At 40.8% G+C, this 23,211-nt stretch overlaps 1 protein-coding gene across 3 annotated transcripts in view; it reads right to left on the reverse strand.

The window, feature by feature from the left end:
- The window catches only part of hace1 (HECT domain and ankyrin repeat containing E3 ubiquitin protein ligase 1), a 35,869-nt gene that overhangs the window by 10,626 nt on the left and 2,032 nt on the right, over window positions 1-23,211 (reverse strand). The window contains exons 2-15 of one of the 3 annotated variants that reach the window (XM_020041412.2): window positions 20,887-20,941; window positions 20,656-20,745; window positions 19,417-19,521; window positions 18,658-18,733; window positions 15,706-15,837; window positions 13,351-13,433; window positions 11,291-11,387; window positions 11,096-11,197; window positions 10,865-10,971; window positions 8,927-9,077; window positions 6,204-6,808; window positions 2,957-3,025; window positions 2,746-2,833; window positions 1,738-1,849 (exon numbers count right to left, since the gene is read on the reverse strand). In XM_020041412.2, the coding sequence (XP_019896971.2) occupies window positions 1,738-1,849; window positions 2,746-2,833; window positions 2,957-3,025; window positions 6,204-6,808; window positions 8,927-9,077; window positions 10,865-10,971; window positions 11,096-11,197; window positions 11,291-11,387; window positions 13,351-13,433; window positions 15,706-15,837; window positions 18,658-18,733; window positions 19,417-19,521; window positions 20,656-20,745; window positions 20,887-20,941 (1,872 nt within the window). The remainder of the gene's footprint in view (window positions 1-1,737; window positions 1,850-2,745; window positions 2,834-2,956; window positions 3,026-6,203; window positions 6,809-8,926; window positions 9,078-10,864; window positions 10,972-11,095; window positions 11,198-11,290; window positions 11,388-13,350; window positions 13,434-15,705; window positions 15,838-18,657; window positions 18,734-19,416; window positions 19,522-20,655; window positions 20,746-20,886; window positions 20,942-23,211) is intronic. The other 2 variants (XM_010898996.4, XM_020041413.2) reach the window with 2 other exon arrangements.

Raw genomic sequence — 23,211 nt, forward strand, 5'->3', positions numbered from 1 at the left:
AACTGTCTCTAACCAGAATAGAAAGAGGAGCGAAAGGCCCTGGGGCACAACTGAGCAAGAGGACAAATACAGTGTCTAGTTTGAGAAACATATGCCTCATACAGTGGGGAGAACAAGTATTTGATACACTGCCTATTTTGCAGGTTTTCCCACATAGAAAGCATGTAGAAGTCTCTAATTTTGATCATAGGTACTCTTCAACTGTGAGTGATGGAATCTAAAACAAAAATCCAGAAAAGCACATTGTATGATTTTTAAGTAATTCATTTGCTTAAAACAATAGGACAATGACCCAAAGCACAGTTCCAAACTATGCAATAACTATTTAGGGAAGAAGCAGTCAGCTAGTATTCTGTCTGTAATGGAGTGGCCAGCAGTCACCGGATCTCAAGCATGTTGTGGGACAGCTTGACCGTATGGTGCATAAGAAGTGTCCATCAAGCCTATCCAACTTGTGGGAGGTGCTTCAGGAAGCATGGGTGAAATCTCTGATTACCTCAACAAATTCACAACTAGAATGCCAAAGGTCTACAAGGCTGTAATTGCTACAAATGGATGATTCAAATTGAAAAGCAAAGTTTGTAGGACACAATTATTTGAATTCAAAATCTGTATTTCTATTTATTTCCTATTGGTTTTGCTAAATGTCCTATTCATACTAATTTCATGTGTGTTTTCATGGAAAACAAGGACATTTATAAGTGACCCAAAACTTTTGAACAGTGGTATATATATATATTTTGTAGAGAACACTGTTTGAATCCAGAAACAATGTACAAGAAATATCTATACCCGCATTACAGTAAATCACTTACAGTGTAACCACAACCTAATAAGATAATATGTACATAATCTTTTTAAGTGACATTAATTTATATTTGAATCCTGCTCAGTAAGTTAATTTGAATTAACAATAAGCAGTAACACTTCATTTTGAGAGTACCAAAAGTACCTCCGTAACTCTACAGTTTATCTACTGACTTTCAGTAACATTTTAATTTACTATCTACAAACCCTTACCCTAACCTTAACCTTTATCCTAACCCTTATTCTAAACCTAACCGTACCAAGCAGATAGTAATACTATCAACAAATATTCAATAAACTACCTATAGAACATCTACAGATTTAAATTATGAGTCTCAAAATAAAGTGCCACCCAATAAGCTAATTTGTATACCTCCACAGAAACACAAAGACCCAAATGGTGCTCCATGCCGGTATGCTTTGATTTTAACTGATCAAACATAGTGGATGCGCCTATAGCAAAAGCCAGTGTGACTTACACAGCCAACATCGCACCATACGGTTATCATTATTTTCTCTTTGAATTACTCCTGCATTTCCTGGATTCTTTCATTCATCGTTTAGGGTCGAGGTGTGTAGGCTCGCTGCTGCCCGCAGGCTCAGAAATGTTTCACGTAAGGTGTTTGAGATCACTGCGCTCCCACAGAGTTGCCAAGTGTACACAGGCTAATAGTGGCAACATATAAACTGACTAATCAACAGCCAACAGAAGTAGACCAATTATACTAGTCGAATAATTCGACTTAGTCACCTATTCATTGTATCCCTAATATCACTGTAATATTTAGTTCTATATTTGAAATATCTATAGTGTGGGAACCCAGGGATGGTATTGTATAAAGAGAGGGAGACATGCTAGAAGGGTGGAGCTAACCGTACAGGAACAAGGGGATATAACGTATGCAGGATTGGTCAGTGTGACCCGGGTACCTCTGTGGATGAGAAGGATGTCATTCTCATTGACAGGTCGATGGACCATGTCGGAGTCTGGTTGTCCTGCCAGTAGGTGCTCATAGAACCACTCACAACGTTCCTTAAAGGGCTACAAGAGGAAGAAACACTAACACTTTAGTTACTGCCTGCAGGCATAGTGCATCCTGATGCAGTCAGAACACATTATAGTACTTCGTAACCCCCTTACAACATCTTCTACTTCCATATAATTAACCTAACTACATACCATAACTAAATACCAGCCAAAACACATCGCCCTCTACACTCTGACACTCAAATGATAAAGAAGTCTAAACCAGTGGTTCCAAAAACTCAAGTGTTGAACTGCAGCATCTGAAAAACAGAGTAGTATTTATTTGCATGATCTGGTTCTTTCTAAATGTTGAAAGATGATCTGGAGAGAGAGAGACCGAGAGAGAGACCGAGAGAGAGACCGAGAGAGAGACAGAGAGAGAGAGATTCCCCTTGGGGCTCCTGTATGTACTGAGAGGGAGATACAGAGATGGAATTGTCTTCACCAGGTTAAAATCTGTAATTAAAACATGAGGCTCTTATTCCCAGGTGGGATATAATCCAGAGGTAACGAGGCTTGCCACCCGCTGCTCAAATATGAACAGTGTGAAGTGAGAGTGGAAAAATACACAGAACTTGGAGAAGGTACTTCATATATATGACATCATATAACAGGACTTATAATGAGTGTTATCACCCTGGCAATAACATTGTTAAATAATCCTGCATGCCATATTTATGACATCATATAACAGGACTTATAATGAGTGTTATCACCCTGGCAATAACATTGTGTTATCCTGCATGGGATACACAGGTTATTCAAAGTCACTTGCTACAGAGAGGGAGAACTTTAGATGCACTGTGTATGTGTGTGTGTGTGTGTGTGTGTGTGAGTGAGTGAGAGAGAGAAGGAATGACATTGTTTGCCATTGTATGTCCTGCCTACAGTAGATTCATTACAAGTCTCACCTGGCCTTTGATGATGTGCATGAAGCGGGACATGAGCTCCGGACATTCCAACAGGAAGTGGAAATGATTAAAGATTATCTTTGGATTTCTAAGAGGGACAGAGAAATGAATAGCAAGAAAGAGAGAGCAAAATGGAAGCAGGTAAAATTAGAGTTTGATTAGAAGTGTATAGGTAAAAAAACGAAGATTAAGATTATTTTAAAGGTCTCACCTGGTTACAAAACATTTCAGCACCTCGTCATGCTTGCAGACAAACTCTATGAAACGAGGAGATGTCATTCTGTATGAGGAAAGAGCAAACCAAAAAGGGAGGAGAAAAGGAGGAGAGACAAGGAGACAAAATGAAGGGTATAAGACAATTAGTGAACACAATCACTACATAAACAGTAGCCGTGTTACAGTAGCTTTCATAACACAAAGAGAATGCAGCATCTATTACAATGAGTACATCTGATCCCCAAAACACAATAATAACCTGTATTATTTAAACATTGTTTTCCTGACAGACTAACAATCAAGCCAGCATAGCTTGAGATAGTAAAGAGCAAACCTGGGAAAGAGAAACAAACACAAACAAAGCCAACTACATCTACTACAGCGACATAGGGCCACAAACAATTGCTCCTATTTGGAGTACATTATAATTTACTCAATTACATGTAATTATAAAGCCAGGGTGAAAAAAGGAGGGAGGTGGGTCATGCATGCTAGGTCAGCTGTTTGTACACAAGTACCTACCCACAGTTGCAATTAACCCATTTGCAACAAATCTATTTGTGATTAAGTGAAAATCTAAGGCATGCTCCTGATGTAACTTCTATCTTGTGAAGTGGGGTCAAAATGATACTGCCGCCGCCACAACTGAAAAGCATCATTCTGACAAAATGTAAAGGTGCAACTGTTATTAGACTGATAATTTCAGACAAACATAGAAAATTGTATTCATCGGATATCACCAACATGCTACCTTTTGTTAGCATTTCTCATAATGCTATATTTTTTCCCAGATCAATCAATCAAATGTATTTAGAAAGCCCTTTTTACATCAGCAGTTGCCACAAAGAGCTTATACAAAACAGATGAATTTCAGAGATCTAGGTCAGCCAAAAAGGACAGCTGTTGCCGCCGCATGCTACATTACCTCCCTTGTCTAAAGGTCCTGTTTTCCAACTTAAACCTAACTAACATTAACATCAACGTCAGACTACGTGACCAGTATTAACCAGTGTTAATCAGATAACCAGACTAGGTTACCAGTGTTAATCAGATTACAAGACTACATGTCCAGATGATCATGCAACTGTAGATGTCCATTGTTACTCTGACAGTTAGGCTAGGGGTCCCATTTTCCTCAGGCTACTTGCTTAGTTTATAGTGCACGGAGACGCTGAGTCAACCTGCGACCATACCTACTCCATGTCTGTCTCAATGTGAATTTTGCCACCCCTTTTGTATCTACTTTTACTCATTATGACTGAAATATCTTTAAGTTTTAGTCATGTGTGTTAAGTGATTAATGGTTTAGTCTAGTTGTCAAAATCACAAATACTATGAGCCATTTTATTCAACAAAATACCCTAACAATGTCATCACATTTTAGTCCGAACAAACGTATTGCCTCATTAACAAAATAAATGTCACTTATCATAGACTTCAGGGAATAAAATTAACACCTAAAAATTAACCCTAACCCCAATTATTTTTATAACGACAACAAACATGACCTTGACCAATCTACTGAGATAAAGCAATAATACACCAATCAGCCATAACATTATGACCATCTGCCTAATATTGTATAGGTCCCCCTTTTGCCACCAAAACCTGACCTGTCGAGGCATGGACTCCACTAGACCTCTGAAGGTGTGCTGTGGTATCTAGCACGTTAGCAGCAGATCCTTTAAGTCCTGTAAGTTGCGAGGTGGGGCCTCCGTGGATCGGAATTGTTTGCCCAGCACGTCCCACAGATGCTTGATTGGATTGAGATCTGGGGAATTATAAGCCAAGTTAACACTTTGAACTCGTTGAGTTCCTCAAACCATTCCTGAACAATTTCTGATTTGTGGTAGGGCGCATTATCCTGCTGAAAGAGGCCAATGCCATCATGGAATACCGTTGCCATGAAAGGGTGCACATGGTCTGCAACAATGCTCAGGTAGGTGGTACGTGTCAAAGTAACATCCACATGAATGGCAGGACCCAAGGTTTCCCAGAACATTGCCCAAAGCATCACACTGCCTCCACTGGCTTGCCTCCTTCCCATAGTGCATCCTGGTGCCATGTGTTCTCCAGGTAACTGATGCGCACACACATGGCCATCCACGTGATGTAAAAGAAAACGTGTTTAATCAGACCAGGCCACCTTCTTCCATTGCTCCGTGGTCCAGTTCTGATGCTCACGTGCCCATTGTAAGCACTTTCGGCAGTGGTCAGCATGGGCACCCTGACTGGTCTGCGGCTACGCAGCCCCATACGTAACAAACTGCGATGCACTGTTCAGACACCTTTCTATCAGTACAAACATTAACTGTTTCAGCAATTTGAGCTACAGTAGCTCGTCCACTGGATCGGAAAACACAGGCCAGCCTTCACTCCCCACATGCATCAATGAGCCTTGGCTACCCATGACCCTGTCACCGGTTCACCGCTGTTCCTTCCTTGGACCACTTTTGATAGGTACTGACCACTGCAATACCCATCTTGTGGGGAACACCTGCAGTTTTGGAGACCCAGTCGTCTAGCCATAACAATTTGGCCCTTGTCAAAGTCGCTCAGATCCTTACGCTTGCCCATTTTTCCTGCTTCTAACACATCAACTTTGAGGACAGAATGTTCACTTGCTGCCTAATATATCCCACCCATTGACAGGTGCCATGATAAGGAGATTATCGGTATTCACTTCACCTGTCAGTGGTCATTATGTTATGGCTGATCAGTGTACACGTCAATTACTGAGTCATATTTTGACAGTTCTGTAATGTCATCACCTCCAATTTGTTTGTGAAAGATTTGACAGAGAGAGAGCTGCTTGCTGAACAAGCGTAGGCTACTTACATTTTAAATGTACCTAATCAAACCATGATGCTAGATAAAGAAGCAGATTGCACTGAAAGGTTCTCTTTCCATAACCTCCACTAACTCAGATTTTTTTTGTCTTGTTTTAGTTAAATCAAATGGAAAATAGTTTTTGTTTAGTTATAGCTTTTTCAGGATGCTGAAATGCTATGCTGACTAAATTAACCCTGGTTTGCCTTCATGCATTTGGAGAGGAAACAGAAAAGCGGTATAATTCCACTGGCATACTCATAGAGGAGATATTGAGGAATATGAAGTTCTCTCTGAAACTAGCTCCAGGAAAAGAAAAAACCAGTAGACCCTCCCAAGAACTGGAGGTGCCCATCCTCAGATTAGGTTTATAATGCAGCATCTATAGGTTAGACGTCAGGGGTTATTCTCACCCCTGCGGCATCTGGCACGAGCAGCACATGTAGAATGCCTGGATCACCGCACTGAGCCGGTTGGCCGTCATAGAGATGACATCCTCTCCATCTGCATATACCTCTGGGGTTTCCAAGACAACCTCTGAGGAACCTTTGTGAACCTTTGGGTTTAAAGAAGGTGGGAGAGGCATGGGTGAGGGCCGTGAGGGCACCACCGTGGAGACAGCAGGGTTGGAGGTGGAGACGGGGTCGACCTCGCCTCTTTGTCTGAAGAGGAAGGAGGCGATCTCGCTCCCTGAAGAGGAAGAGTTGGAGGGGTCTTCATGGCTCTTCTCCAGCTCTGTAGAGATCAACACCAACCACTCATCTAGAGAGTGCCAGAGCAACTCCAACGGCTGGAGGAAATAAGAGAGAGAGAGGAGACGGGGAGGCAGGGAAAGAGACTGAGTGAGTGAAGGAGAAAGAGTGAGTGAAGGACAGAGAGGAGAGAGAGAGGGGAGAAATGTAGGGATTGAGGCCGCGAGCAAAAAAGAGAGACATACATATAGATAAAGAGAAGGAGAGGAAATGGGGACAAGAAAAAGGAAGAAGAATAGGACAAGGAAAGAAAAGAGGGGTAGGTGCTGACAAAAACAAACACACACACACACACACAAACACATACAAAAAGTCATGCACCAGGACAAGTCACTTGCAGGACCTGGTTAAGTAATGTATCAATGCCCTCTCCTGGGTTAAATAATGTACTGCAGCTTAGTCTGAATTCAATTACAAAACTAACTAGGGCCCGGTTTCTCAAGCACTAAAAGCATTGTTACATAACATTGTGTGTTTATTAACGAATGTTCCAGCCCTCTCATTAGTCCATCGTAAAAGGCATTTTACTGTTCTGATAAATAGCGCCTACCTCAACATCGGCATTAATATTAACAGTTAATATTAAGGCAATTGAACGAATAACAATTATCAAAACAGTTTTGATTTAAACCAATTTATTTAGGCAAATTATATAATAAGTTCTTGAGTGAATATAAATGGAATTGGTCAACTGAGGATGAAGAAAAACTTACGTAAAACAAGAAATAATTAAGAAGATTTTTTCCAAATTAACCGATCACGAGTCTGAAATCCCGCATCTTACTGGTTCGGCTCTTCACACTCCGTCTTCATCCACATGGTAGTCAATCTCCTCTACGGGTACGGCTGTGGGTATCACGTGTGGATTTCAATGTGACGTAAGCGACAGGTATTCTATATACAGTGGGGAGAACAAGTATTTCATACACTGCCGATTTAGCAGGTTTTTGGTCTGTCCTAACACAGACCAAAAAGCTCTATTTTTGTCTCATCAGACCACATGACCTTCTCCCATTCCTCCTCTGGATCATCCAGATGGTCATTTGCAAACTTCAGACAGGCCTGGACATGCGCTGGCTTGAGCAGGGGGACCTTGCGTGCGCTGCATGATTTTAATCCATGACGGCGTAGTGTGTTACTAATGGTTTTCTTTGAGACTGTGGTCCCAGCTCTCTTCAGATCATTGACCAGGTCCTGCCATGTAGTTCTGGGCTGATCCCTCCCCTTCATCATGATCATTGATGTCCCACGAGGTGAGGTCTTGCATGGAGCCCCAGACCGAGGGAGATTGACCGTCATCTTGAACTTCTTCCATTTTCGAATAATTGCGCCAACAGTTGTTGCCTTCTCACCAAGCTGCTTGCCTATTGTCCTGTAGCCCATCCCAGCCTTGTGCAGGTCTACAATTTTATCCCTGATGTCCTTACACAGCTCTCTGGTCTTTGCCATTGTGGAGAGGTTGGAGTTTGTTTGATTGAGTGTGTGGACAGGTAACAAGTTCAAACAGATGCAGTTAATACAGGTAATGAGTGGAGAACAGGAGGGCTTCTTAAAGAAAAACTAACAGGTCGGTGAGAGCCAGAATTCTTACTGGTTGGTAGGTGATCAAATAGTTATGTCATGCAATAAAATGCAAATTAATTATTTAAAAATCATGTGATTTTCTGGATTTTTAGATAGCGTCTCTCACAGTTGAAGTGTACCTATGATAAAAATTACAGACCTCTACATGCTTTGTAAGTAGGAAAACCTGCAAAATCAGCAGTGTATCAAATACTTGTTCTCCCCACTGTAGCTACCCAAGAAACTGATAATTGGATGTCACATGATCAATTTCAAGAGATATGATTTTGATTGGCTGAAGTCCACCCTATTGGTTTCGTCCACCATAAATGTCACTACTTCTTCGAGTTTTACATTTTCCTATTGATGCCTAAGTGGTAGTAGAATACATCGCCAGCAATCGCCAAAGAGGGCCTAATTCCATTCCAAACGGCCATAAAATGGCACCCCCGATTACTTTATAAAGAGTGACCTATGTGGTGGTTTGGGAAACAGTCCATCATAAAGTCCATCTTAAGGCTGTGTGCATTGTTAAACCGTCGAAAGGCCCCCGTTATCGGGAAACCGGGCCCAGGGCTATCAAACAATAAGAACAAATAATTGCGATTCATTTGCATTTAATTATTTACCTAAACATGTTTAATTTAATCAAATTTAACCATAAAGAAAGATTTGTCCATTTGAAAACAGTTACTTTAACTGTAAAAGAAGGATACACAAAAGTATCCACAGTAGGTTAACCTTGCATGTCAGTGTGGACCAAAAACTGTTCCCTTACACTCCCAGCCTTCTATCCACGGTTACACTGCCCCTGCACTGACCTTAAAGACTTGGCTGCGCTGTGTTTTGTTCCCGTTGTACCCCATGTCATTGCCATTGTTGGGAGAAGAAGGGCCAAGGCGGAATACATGGCAAAAGATCCGGATGATTCTCAGCAGACTCTTCATCTGAGCCTCGTAACTGCTAGACAGACTGTAGAGGAGAGAAGAGACAGTAATCTAATTATAGGCTGGGTGATATAGACAAAAAAATCATATCCCTGTATATTTACAATATTAGACATACAGTGGGGAGAACAAGTATTTGATACACTTCCGATATTGCAGGTTTTCCCACTTACAAAGCATGTAGAAGTCTGTAATTTTTATCATAGGTACACTTAGACTGTGAGTGATGGAATCTAAAACAGAAATTCAGAAAATCACATTGTATGATTTTTAAGTAATTCATTTGCATTTTATTGCATGACATAAGTATTTGATATATCAGAAAAGCAGAACTTAATATTTGGTACAGAAACCTTTGTTTGCAATTACAGAGATCATACGTTTCCTGTAGTTCTTGACCAGGGTTGCACACACAACAGCAGGGCTCTTCCAGATCCTTCAAGGTTTCAGGGCTGTCGCTGGGCATAACGGACTTTCAGCTCCCTCCAAAGATTTTCTATTGGGTTCAGGTCTAGAGACTGGCTAGGCCACTCCAGGACCTTGAGATGCTTCTTACGGAGCCACTCCTTAGTTGCCCTGGCTGTGTGTTTCAGGACGTTGTCATGCTGGAAGACCCAGCCACGACCCATCTTCAATGCTCTTACTGAGGGAAGGAGGTTGTTGGCCAAGATCTCGCCATACATGGCCCTATCCATCCTCCCCTCAATATGGTGCAGTCGTCCTGTCCCCTTTGTAGAAAACCATCCCCAAAGAATGATGTTCCCACTGCCATGCTTCCCTGAAATATTAAGTTCTGCTTTTCTGATGTATCAAATAAATATGTAATGCAATAAAATGCAAATGATTTACTTAAAAATCATACAATGTTATTTTCAGGATTTTTGTTTTAGATTACATCTCTCACAGTTGAAGTGTACCTATGATAAATATTACAGATCTCTACATGCTTTGTAAGTAGGAAAACCTGCAAAATCATCTGTGTATCAAATACTTGTTCTCCCCACTGTAACTGCATGCATCCCAGTATATTGATATGTGCAATAAAAAATAAGTTGAAGAAAGAGGACAAGACCCTAGGACAGTAACTACTCATTAACTATTGGTTTTGAACTATGCTGTTTATATTAGGCCAAATTTGAAAAACACAAACTTCGGAACAGTACAATTAAGAGATTAAGGTTTTCAGTTAAAATCTTACAAAATAATTCAATATTTCATCATGAATTCAAGTAACTGTTATTGAATAGAACAATGTGATTCACAATACTGTCCTTGAAAATGCGTTTTATGGTCGGTCATATAAATCTGTGTTAGCCAACCGCGGCAAGTACAGAATGGGCAGATCCATACCGTGGCCCACAGAGTGCCTTGCAAAAGTATTGGAGACTGAAAAGTTAATAGAGAGGCTGAAGCGACAGAAATCGAACCATAGCTACTACAGAGACTTGAGTGACTGTAACTAAACAATAGTCTTTCCAAAACGAAAAGAGAGAAGAGGAAGAGCCTGAATCCTAACCACAGTTCCTAGAGAGTAACCTAACCATAGCTACAAGAGAACTGGAAAGCCTGTAAAAAGGTCAGGACCCTGACTAGGGGTAAGAAGAACCTTACCCTAACCAAATACTTGTTAGACTGTGGGGACCCAACCCTGTAGTAACACACCTGATTAAAACAATTCCTAAAATTAGGTGAGTAAAATCAGGTTTGGGGCCAAACATTGTAGGAGAGGGTTGGCCACACCTCTGTTAGACAGTGCCATTTCTTATTACACTGCAATTACTACATTATTTCTCTAACTCTTACAGGGCTCACCTGAGGAGTTTGTGTCCATTTGTGGTGGCAACCTCTGCTAGACTGGTCAGGATCCTCTGGTAATGACTGTCACTCTGCTGAGAGACATGCTCTAAAACCTGCCTGAGCTGACACACACACACACGCATAAAGCACACACGGTAAAAACAGGCCTGAATTAAAGCACATTTCTGGAAGAAATTGCTTTCATTAGAGTAAAATAGATAAAACAGTAAACAGTAAAATATGTACCATGTTCTCTTTGATGTCATAATTCTGAGTCATCTGGATGAGTGTCTGGAATAGTCTGCCATGGTGCTGGATGAGAATCTCACACGTCTCCCCATACCCACCCTGAATCACAAACACACAAAGATCAGAAAGGGAGAATGACAATGGTTTGTTTGCTTGTTTTTTAGACTAACCATGTGTTGTGGTTATGCTTACCTGTACACACAGATCTAAAGGAGTGATTCCATTCTTGTCAGGTAAATACTTGGCACCTCGAGAGAGAAGGATCTGTGCTGTGTCTCTTTGACCGTGACTGTTGAACACAAATAGGGCGTTAATAATGAATGTCTTTTCATGAGACATTGAAGACAGAATCAGCAGCTGAAACAACAAGGCATATTTCCCCGCCCACATTTCTGCAAAGATCTGACGAAGGGGGTGGGACCAATACAACCACTCCGAAATTCATAGAGTATTAATAATAGTTTGAACCATGTTTTGTGGATGTAGATGGTTTACTTTTTATTGAATGTGTTTACAAACATTGGAGTTAAACAAGCTGATATTTTGGTTGGTTTTGATTGGTTTTGATTGGGTGAAAAGAAACTAAACCCATGAGGCATTTTAATGTTGTGTCCTTCAAGAATCAGTGGACATATTACAGTAATTCATAGTTCCAAATTGTAGCAAGTACAGATTGTTCTGTTAATGTAGTGGTCTAGTCCTTTCTACCTTTGAATTTGTAACCCTAACCTCCAAATAACTAAACACCAAATTGGATATTAACACTCTAGCCACTATGACAAAAGCATGACATACTTCTGTGGGTCTGCATTCAAAATGTCCTGTGCGGGTGTGCGGAGACATGCACAACATTTATAGTTGTGCACCTTGTTGTGTAGATGTGTAAAACAAATTGTGCTAGACGGTGCTGTCAGGCAAAATGGTGGTTTGTTTGCTTGTAGCGCATGAAAACTTCACAGAAGTAGCAACTGTATAGTTGGTAAACAGTGTAATAGCTACCTGTCTAGATCGGGGACGACGTAAACAACAATCTATTTCTCATCAGATTCCACCTCTTCTGGCAAGCTGCTGGCTCTTCGCCCAATTTCTCCTCTCTCTTTCCAGGAATTGAGTAACCTCACTGTTCTTATACAACTTTGACGAAGGGTCGTACAAAGGCTGGTAATTGTTGATACAGGTAGTAAAATGAATCCCTAGTCTATGTAATCCCCTCCCTCCACCATGCCACCAATCATTTGGTGCACGTAGCCTGGTTGTGCAGGCCTGGGTGGCCCTGTGCGGTGTCTGGGTGGCCCTGTGCGGTGTCTGGGTGGCCCTGTGCGGTGCCTGGGTGGCCCTGTGCGGTGCCTGGGTGGCCCTGTGCGGTGCCTGGGTGGCCCTGTGCGGTGCCTGGGTGGCCCTGTGCGGTGCCTGGGTGGCCCTGTGCAGTGTCTGGGTGGCCCTGTGCGGTGTCTGGGTGGTCCGCGGACCCTACGCAGACACATTTGACATTGACCAACAAATCAGACTTAAGACAAAAACATAACTAAGAGGACAAGGCTGGAGTAAGTTTAGAGATGGTGGACATTTTTACGTTGTGTGTCAAATTAAGGGATTAGTGAAGGACTTGTAGAAAAAAAAGGTCCTGTTTTATTTCTTTTACCAGCCACGAACAATGGCTGGTTGATTGGAAACTCAAGTCAGGCTGAAATATTGTGTATAATGCATTCAAGTGACAGAAAGAAAAACACAATTGGAACTGATAAACATATTTAGCGAAGCATAATCATGACAACAACAAAAGATCACAGGAGAATACTCTATGTACACCTTTGTGTGTGTGTTTGTGACTGAGATCAGAAAAGGGCATTTTTGGCTATGTCAGGGCCATGTTAAGAATAACCAGAATGATATAGGCTATACAGACCACCAGAGGCCTGACAGGGATAGGACAGTACGAATGACGTTTGCAATATACAGTAACATTTATCTAGCTTCAGTCACTGTACTTAGAGCTCTTCATATTCCATTCCCAAACTTCAGTCATACTCCCCCTCCTCTTCCCAATAATAATATTGTAAAATGCTGTAAAAAAGTATATTTACAGCACCACTGAACCAAAACAACAGAATACCGGTTGCATTTCAGTTGCCAAACCAATGTGTTACAATCATGCTTGACATTCATGTTCCATCTACAATTTTACATAGACAAAAGGAACCAGAGAAACGATTGTATTGCATCAACATTATTGTAATAGTGTCTGTAGTCACCTGCAGGCAAAGTACAGGGGTGTAGCTCCAGAGACATTAGGTCTGTTGATGTCAGCTCCACTATCCAGCAGGCACTGCACTGTCTGATGACATCATAAACAACAGGCAAATTAGGATCAGGAAAGAGACAAAGCCATCATCAGTACATGGTCTCTCTGGTATTCATCAATAATGATGATATGCATATACAGCAACAATGAAAAAGCTACAAAAGTAACAGACTATTTACAACCCACTGAGGTATTTAAAACAATGACTCTCTGGAATTCATTATTTTGATTAAACGCATATACAACAACACTGGCAAAGGTAAGAAATTTACAACTACTGTGGTATGAAAGCAAAACCTGTTCCTTTCAATCACATTCATGGTTACCACAATGTATTATAGTAGAGAGTGACTGGAAATTATTGACACTGACCATACAGGCCAAATATTGCAGTCATTTGGCTAGAATGAAATAATGTTGCTAATATGGTTGGTTGTTAATGGAATAATGGCTACAACAATTATACTAGCAGTTGTAGTTTAAAGGGTATTACAAAAATAAGTGGTGCACAAAATTAAACGTAAAAAAAGCGTGTATATAGGAAGATCACCATGTATTGTGGTACTTGTCTCTCATTTCATGATGGTCAGTGACAGATCACAGGGGTTTTACATCATAAAAAATGGAGCTGCACAGCTAAAATAATGTATGTAGAGTGCTGCTCGAAAGTTTGTGAAGCCAACGTTGGGAACTTGTAGCGTTGTGATTCACAAACTTGAAGGTAGGCCTATTTCCTTTAAAGGTTTTTGAGTGGGATAGGCGTAGCTTATTTCTTATTGTTAACAACCAGTGGGTTTAGCAAAATCTTTTATTTCCCTATAATTTGTCTAGTTGAGAATCTGCAATAAAGTTGCATTGATATAACAAAAAAACGTTTTATTATCTACAGTTCTTGTCTTTGCATTTTAAAGTGGATTTTAGGCTTATTGATTAATGGTCAACCAATCGGGGTCGGTTATCAGTCAAATATTGCAAGGTTCGCATCCCAATTTGAGATATTGGCTTGTTGGAAGACCAATTTTCAGCCCAGCATTAGCTCCTTTAGCGCCTGACATTCTCTGGGTATTAGGGGTGGGACGATATGAGAATTTCATGCCATGATTATCCTGGCCAAAATTATACCGATTTAGGATTTTATTCCATTTGATAACAATCCCAATAACAACTCTGGTTTCTAGCTCAAAACGGCTTTCGGATGTTCTTCCATTACATAAATGTTGTTCTTGGGCATTTAAAAAGCCATTACAATAAAATGATATCAAAGAAGGTTTTTGATAGTTAACTAATACTATGATAACATGTACATTTCTAAATGTATATGTTTGCCAGCTTCATTGACAACAAGATTTCAGTTTGTTTTTCAATTTAATTGTTCACATTATCGGTCCCATTAAAAGTGGAAAAAGTTCTGACATGATTTATCTTAGTCTCATTCTTTTACATCACAAGAACCTGGCATTTTAACAGGGGTGTGTAGAATTTCTATATCCACTGTATCATGTATATCCTATTCAATTTGCAGTTGGTTAACAGGTTCTCTCTGCATGCATCTCTCATAGCTGCATGTCTTATAGGATAAATATAATTGGTTTGTTTAAGCAAAATTTTTTGACAACTGCTTATATTCCCCAGTAACGGAATGGACAGGTATTTGCATATAGTGGGAAGTGGAGAGATGATCAGAAGCTTTTTCTGTAGACTACTAAGTGTAGTGGTTAGACTAGTACTGTTGTAAAGGAATGGGAAAACTAGTTTATTCTTGATATAATTACAATATAAACCAAACTCTGGATGGCATTTAAGAATTTAATTTCAATTTGTATTGTAATTGATAATATTCTTCAATTTATGCTAGCAGAGCCATTCGGCCTCATTGACCATACATGGCAGAGGATGTTTAGTGGCATTACAACGTGAGATGATATGTGCACTCCACTTGTAAAATAAAACAAGCAGTCAGGGAAACTTTTTCAAGTCACTCATGTGAGGATTATCCCGATTATCGATTATGGAATTTTTCCACAATTTCATAAATCGGATTTTCCATCACGTTTAGTACTAAAATCGTGTATTGTCCCATCCTTACTGGGTACTCCTCAGAATTCATGGCTCCCTTAATTATGAATGATGCGCAGTCGACGAGTTTGACCAACCCTCCCATGAATGCTGTTTCAATTCAGTGTTCTTACTGTTAATATATTATCCCCTGAATAAATTACACCGAAAAATAAACACAACCCTACACCTGCTAATATGTTGTGCATACATTTTCATACTTTTCAGTTGAAATACAAGTTATACTCACAGTTTTGTGTCCATTCTGACAGGCTACATGAAGAGCAGTCTGTCCCATGGCGTCCTCTACATCCACATTAGTCACATGCTGCACCAGGTCATGAAGGAGCTCAGTCCGTCCATTGACAGCCAACCAGTGGATCTAAATAAAAAGGGGATTAAGAACAAACAAGTAGAGGAGGAGGAGAAAGAGAAAGATTTGCAAAAAAAAGATCTGACTTAACAGTGTTCTAAGCCAGAACATTGTTTGAACAATAGCAGTCCAATTACCAGGCCCTGCGCTACAAATGGAAACAAAATGTAACACACCTGATTAGTATTTCGTCATATAAAATTTGAATTTCATTCAGGTTACACATTTCTCTCTTTTTTATTTTGAGAAATCAGCACTCTCATAACTAGGTAAAATGAAACATTATTTTGGAGGGGTCATTCGTTTATGGGAGCATTCTTTCGGTCCATGGTTCCATTATCTGTCTCCATGTCATAGGTCTGTCGTTGCTACTATACAGTTGTGCTCAAACATTTGCAAACCCTTGGAGATTTGATAATATACAGACAAGTATTTTATACAGTGCCGATATTGCAGGTTTTCCTACTTACAAAGCATGTAGAGGTCTGTAATTTTTATCATAGGTACACTTCAACTGTGAGTGACGGAATCAAAAAATCCAGAAAATCACATTGTATGATTTTTAAATAATTAATTTGCACTTTATTGCATGACATAAGTATTTGATACATCAAAAAAGCAAAATATTTGGTACAGAAACCTTTGTTTGCAATTACAGAAATCATACGTTTCCTGTAGTTCTTGACCAGGTTTGCACACACTGCAGCAGGAATTTTGGCCCACTCCTCCACACAGACCTTCTCCAGATCCTTCAGGTTTCAAAAGGATGGGTCGTGGCTGGAAGACCCAGCCACGACCCATCTTCAATGCTCTTACTGGGGGAAGGAGGTTGTTGCCCAAGATCTCGCCATATATGGCCCCATCCATCCTCCCCTCAATACGGTGCAGTCGTCCTGTCCCCTTTGCAGAAAAGCATCCCCAAATAATGATGTTTCCACCTCCATGCTTCCCTGTTGGGATGGTGTTCTTGCAGTTGTACTCATCCTTCTTCTTCCTCCAAACACGGCGAGTGGAGTTTAGACCATAAAGCTCTATTTTTGTCTCATCAGGCCACTTGACCTTCTCCCATTCCTCCTCTGGATCATCCAGATGGTCATTGGCAAACTTAAGACGGACCTGGACATGCGCTGGCTTGAGCAGGGGGACCTTGCGTGTGCTGCAGGATTTGCTAAATAAAAATGCTAATTAATTATTTAAAAATCATACAATGTGATATGCTGGATTTTTGTTTTAGATTCGGTCTCTCACAGTTGAAGTGTACCTATGATACATGCTTTGTAAGTAGGAAAACCTGCAAAATCGGCAGTGTATCACATACATACATACAGTGGGGAGAACATGTATGCGTGTATATACACACACACACACACACACACACACACACACACACACACCTAAAGGATTATTAGGAGCATCCTACTAATACTGTGTTTGACCACCATTTGCCTTCAGAACTGCCTTAATTCTACGTGCTATTGATTCAACAAGGTGCTGAAAGCATTCTTTAGAAATGTTGGCCCATATTGATAGGATAGCATCTTGCAGTTAATGGAGATTTGTGGGATGCACATCCTGGGTACGAAGCTCCCGTTCCACCACATCCCAAAGATGCTCTATTGGGTTGAGATCTGGTGACTGTGGGGGCCATTTCAGTACAGTGAACTCATTGTCATCTTCAAGAAAACAATTTGAAATGATTCGAGCTTTGTGACATGGTGCATTATCCTGCTGGAAGTAGCCATCAGAGGATGGGTACATGGTGGTCATAAAGGGATGGACATGGTCAGAAACAATGCTCAGGTAGGCAGTGGCATTTAAACAATGCCCAATTGGCACTAAGGGGCCTAAAGTGTGCCAAGAAAACATCCCCCACACAATTACACCACCACCACAAGCCTGCACAGTGGTAACAAGGCATGATGGATCCATGTTCTCATTCTGTTTACGCCAAATTCTGACTCTACCATCTAAATGTCTCAACAGAAATCAAGACTCATCAGACCAGGCAACATTCTTCCAGTCTTCAACTGTCCAATTTTGCTCGTGCAAATTGTAGCCTCTTTTTCCTATTTGTAGTGGAGATGAGTGGTACCCGGTGGGGTCTTCTGCTGTTGTAGCCCATCCGCCTCAAGGTTGTGCTTGTTGTGGCTTCACAAATGCTTTGCTGCATACCTCGGTTGTAACGAGTGGTTATTTCAGTCAAAGTTGCTCTTCTATCAGCTTGAATCAGTCGGCCCATTCTCCTCTGACCTCTAGCATCAACAAGGCATTTTCGCCCACAGGACTGCTGCATACTGGATGTTTTTCCCTTTTCACACCATTCTTTGTAAACCCTAGAAATGGTTGTGCGTGAAAATCCCAGTAACTGAGCAGATTGTGAAATACTCAGACCGGCCCGTCTGGCACTAACAACCATGCCACGCTCAAAATTGCTTAAATCACCTTTCTTTCCCATTCTGACATTCAGTTTGGAGTTCAGGAGATTGTCTTCACCGGGACCACACCCCTAAATGCATTGAAGCAACTGCCATGTGATTGGTTGATTAGATAATGGCATTAATGAGAAATTGAACAGCTGTTCCTAATAATCCTTTAGGTGAGTGTATATATATATATATATATATATATAAGATTCTTCAAAGTAGCCACCCTTTGCCTTGATGACAGTATTGCACACTTGTTGCATTCTCAAAGTAGCCACCCTCAAGGCAAAGGGTGGCTACATTGAAAAATCTAAAATCTAAATACATTTTGATTTGTTTAACACTTTTTTGCTCAGTTAATACCAGTGCCAGTCTGCCTTACACATGACTTCAAAACCATACTCACAGCTGTAAGTCCCTCGTTGTTGCAGATGTTCACATCTGCATTGTATTCTAGTAGTCTCCCCATACACTTCTTTTGACTATAGGGGCAAAAGGATCATTAAATGTCAGATTTACCATTCTAAATATCTATAACCATTATCTCTATGACCACTCACCACATATTTAAATTTAATAATGTTAATATTCGTCCACGTGCCCTACACTTTCCAGTTGAAGAATTACTCTGGCCATTTTCAACAAACATAAAAAATAAGTGGCTGATAATATTTATTATTTGTAGCACTGACTTTTGACTTCTGATAACAATTTTTTTTTATTAGCACGCACTCACTACTACGCTGTGTGGTTGTTTCACCAAACATCCTTAAAATGTATTCATATACAGACTCTGGATAAGAGTGTCTACTAAATAACTGCATTGTGCCACTTAATAAACATTCAAAGCCTATAATCATGCATGGGAAGCATATTTTCTTTCAAAATATATTTAATTAGAACTACCAAAAAGCTATGGGTGAAACAGATTCAGCCACTACTGTAAAGGCTTTGTATATTTTCATAGTGGCCTCCATGGGAATGAAACGCACAACCACTGGATTGAAAACTCCATGCTCTACCAATTAAACGACACAGGACTGATGACTGGGTTGTGGGATTTACAGGAAAATGTGTATTATGCCTCACTACCAAAGAGGGGCAGCAAAGTACTGATCAAGTATGCTCTAGTGTCTATGTACAGTATTTGAATAGTATATCCTACCCATTCCTGGCAGCCAGGTGAAGAGGGGTGCACCCTGAAATGTCCTGGTAGTTAGGGTTGGCTCCTCTCTTAAGCAGCAAGACCAGGCACTCCACTGATCCACAACTTTTGTTGTACACACCACACACACAAACACACAAACACACCACAGAAAACACAAAGATTCATCAGATGAATTGTTAACAAAATAGCTGCTGAAAATAGCTGCTGAAAATGTATGGACAGTAACATTTTAAATCATGTAGCTATTTCAAAAAACATTACAAAAAGGAATATAAAAATAAACATTATATTGCTCCGTCCTCTGCATAATCTACAGGACAAAAAACAAGCCCGTAAGTAGCAGTACGACTGCAGTTTTGTGAATTGTGTTCAGGCTGGATCTGCAATCAATATTGGTTATTTGACACATCAAATTAAATGCTTATCTAACATGTCAGATAAGTTAGTTTGGTTTTAAATTTTGCCTTGCAAAGACCCAAACAGTGCTCCATAACATGAATGAAGACAATAATATAGTTAAAAAATGTTGGAGCTCCCCCTAAGCAAGGTATTTAATTGGGTTAATTCCCTAATTTAGGAAGCTCAAAAAACATTTATATCATTTTGTTTGTTTGTTCTCCAACCTTTCCAGTGTTGTTTGCCAGGTGTGTCACCTCATATCTAATCCCAGTGAAACAGGAAGTCACAGATGACCACTTGAGTTTCTACTGATTCAGATCAGATGAACATGAAAGAAAAATATATAAATGGGGAAATATTTCTTTTAGATTTGGTTCATAAAAAGTCATCCAATAACTGTGATGTCTTTTGTGGAAAATATTTATTTCTTCATGAAAGAAAAATATTTGTCAGCGCACCATGCCACCAGGTATGCTTGCCACCATGGCGGTCACTATATATATACTTTTGGAAAGAATGTTCAATTAGCCACAGGGTTTTTATTTTTGGTGTGGGAAAATGAGGCATTGACATTTGCCCCATCAAATCTGAGTAAAGAGAGAACTTGTCAAGTGAATGCAGCTGATGAGGTTTTAGCAACAGATTTGTAAGAAAAGTGAATGGAGGGGGAGTGCTAACACAGCATCTAGCCACTAAAAGAACATATAAACACATGTGCAGAATGTGATCTGCACATTCGCAGAATCTTCCGGACCCAGTGTCAAAGAAACTGATAAGTAAAAGACAAATAAAGAATTTGTCTCAGCCACAAATAAATACAATAAAAACATTCCTTACTTGGCAGCAATATGAAGAAGACTTCTCTTGACTCGTCCAAAAGCGTAGTTCACATCAAACTTAGAGTTAAGAAGTAATTCAGACACTGACCTTCAGGGAAAAGACAGGAATGTTAGAAAACGAGCAGATAACTAATGTAGAGATTAGGCTACAGGTATCTCAACACCAACAAGATTCTATTAACCGCTTTCTCACACACAAAAAAATAATTGAGTGGTTGGCACCACATACCTGTGCTGGTCAGCCATAACCATTGGCATGAGTGTGTAGACAGCTGTTTCATTGTCTGTGAGGGTAGCAGAAACAGTAGAGGGTGTGTCAATAATAATTCTGAAATTAATCACAGATCTTCCCCTGCTAAAAAAAAACAACGAATTAACCTCAATGAGCCTGTTACATAGGTTGGTAATTAAACGATGAATCCAGTTTTCTTAGCTAACCACCAAAGGCAGGGCTACATCTATAAGCTACTGACTAAAATGCAAAGCTGTTGCAATTTAATGTAATGACTCTCAGCAGCTGCACTTTCTTTAAACCAGTTGGCCGCAGGTGACATATAGAGAATCTATATTTTCTCCACAGACCCCCACTGCTCCCCCAGGATTACATCAGGGAAGACAACTCTAGAGGTTTCCCCTCACAGACTGCAAAGACCCTGGAAAATACTTGGTCATTCTCCACCAACACTTGTTCTCCACTGGTCCTAATCCAGGCAATTGTCTGGACTACTGAGGCTGAGCCCTGCAGTCCAACTGAGGCTGGACTCTGCAGTTCAACCTACCCTAGTTTGCCCAGGTTACCAGCCCGTCAGCGCATCCCGAGGCGTTCCCAGGCCAGTGTCAAAATATAATCTCTCCACCTAGTCCTGGGCCCACCCCGATGTCTCCTCCCAGCTGGACATGCCTGGAACACCTCCCTAGGGAGATGTCCTGGGGGCATCCTAATCAGATGCCCGAACCACCTCAACTGGCTCCTTCTGACGCAAAGGAGCAGCGGCTCTACTCCGAGTTCCTCCCGGATGGCTGAGCTTCTCACCTTATCCCTAGGGGAGAAGCCAGACACCCTTCGGAGAAAACCCATTTCAGTCGCTTGTACTCGCGATCTTGTTCTTTCGGTCATGACCCAGCCTTCATGACCATGGGTGAGGGTAGGAACGAATATTGACCGGTATATCGAGAAATCACATTGTATGATTTTTAAATAATTAATTTGCATTTTATTGCATGACATAAGTATTTGATCACCTACCAACCAGTAAGAATTCCGGCTCTCACAGACCTGTTAGTTTTTCTTTAAGAAGCCCTCCTTTTCTCCACTCATTACCTGTATTAAATGCACCTGTTTGAACTCGTTACCTGTATAAAAGACACCTGTCCACACACTCAATCAAACAAACTCCAACCTCTCCACATTGGCCAAGAACAGAGAGTAAGGACATCAGGGATAAAATTGTAGACCTGCACAAGGCTGGGATGGGCTACAGGACAATAGGCAAGCAGCTTTGTGAGAAGGCAACAACTGTTGGCGCAGTTATTAGAAAATGGAAGTAGGGGCTCCATGCAAGATCTCACCTCGTGGGGCATCAATGATCATGAGGAAGGTGAGGGATCAGCCCAGAACTACACGGCAGGACCTGGTCAATGACCTGAAGAGAGCTGGGACCACAGTCTCAAAGAAAACCATTAGTAACAAGAAGGATGAAGAAGAAGGATGAGTACAACCCCAAGAACACCATCCCAACCGTGAAGCATGGAGGTGGAAACATCATTCTTTGGGGGTCGTGGCTTGTTCTTCCAGCATGTGACCCGAAACACACAGCCAGGGCAACTAAGGAGTGGCTCCGTAAGAAGCATCTCAAGGTCCTGGAGTGGCCTAGCCAGTCTCTAGACCTGAACCCAATAGAAAATCTTTGGAGGGAGCTGAAAGTCTGTATTGCCCAGCGACAGCCCCGAAACCTGAAGGATCTGGAGAAGGTCTGTATGGGGGAGTGGGCCAAAATCCCTGCTGCAGTGTGTGCAAACCTGGTCAAGAACTACAGGAAATGTATGATCTCTGTAATTGCAAACAAAGGTTTCTGTACCAAATATTAAGTTCTGCTTTTCTGATGCATCAAATACTTATGTCATGCAATAAAATGCAAATTAATTACTTAAAAATCATACATTTTTGTTTTAGATTCAGTCACTCACAGTTGAAGAGTACCTATGATAATAATTACAGACTTCTACATGCTTTGTAAGTGGGAAAACATGCAAAATCGGCAGTGTATCAAATACTTGTTCTCCCCACTGTATGTACATGTTTAATTTTGTGAACCTTTGGAAATATTTTTGGATGTCAATAGCAACCCAGGTCTGATCACTTGATCACTCGGCGAGCACATCAGCTGTGGAGCTCAAATGATCACTTGCACAGTCACATAATGGAAAGTGTTTAACTGTGTTGTTAGCGAACTTGTTTTTTCATATGAATCTTCCAATATCTTTTTATATGGAATCTGCCACCGATTTCTGCGAAAGCTAACTAGCCAGCAAACTGTCCGGTTTGTCTGTCAGA

This window comes from Esox lucius, chromosome 20 (assembly GCF_011004845.1).
Source record: "Esox lucius isolate fEsoLuc1 chromosome 20, fEsoLuc1.pri, whole genome shotgun sequence".
In the NCBI taxonomy this organism is placed as follows: Eukaryota; Metazoa; Chordata; class Actinopteri; order Esociformes; family Esocidae; genus Esox; species Esox lucius.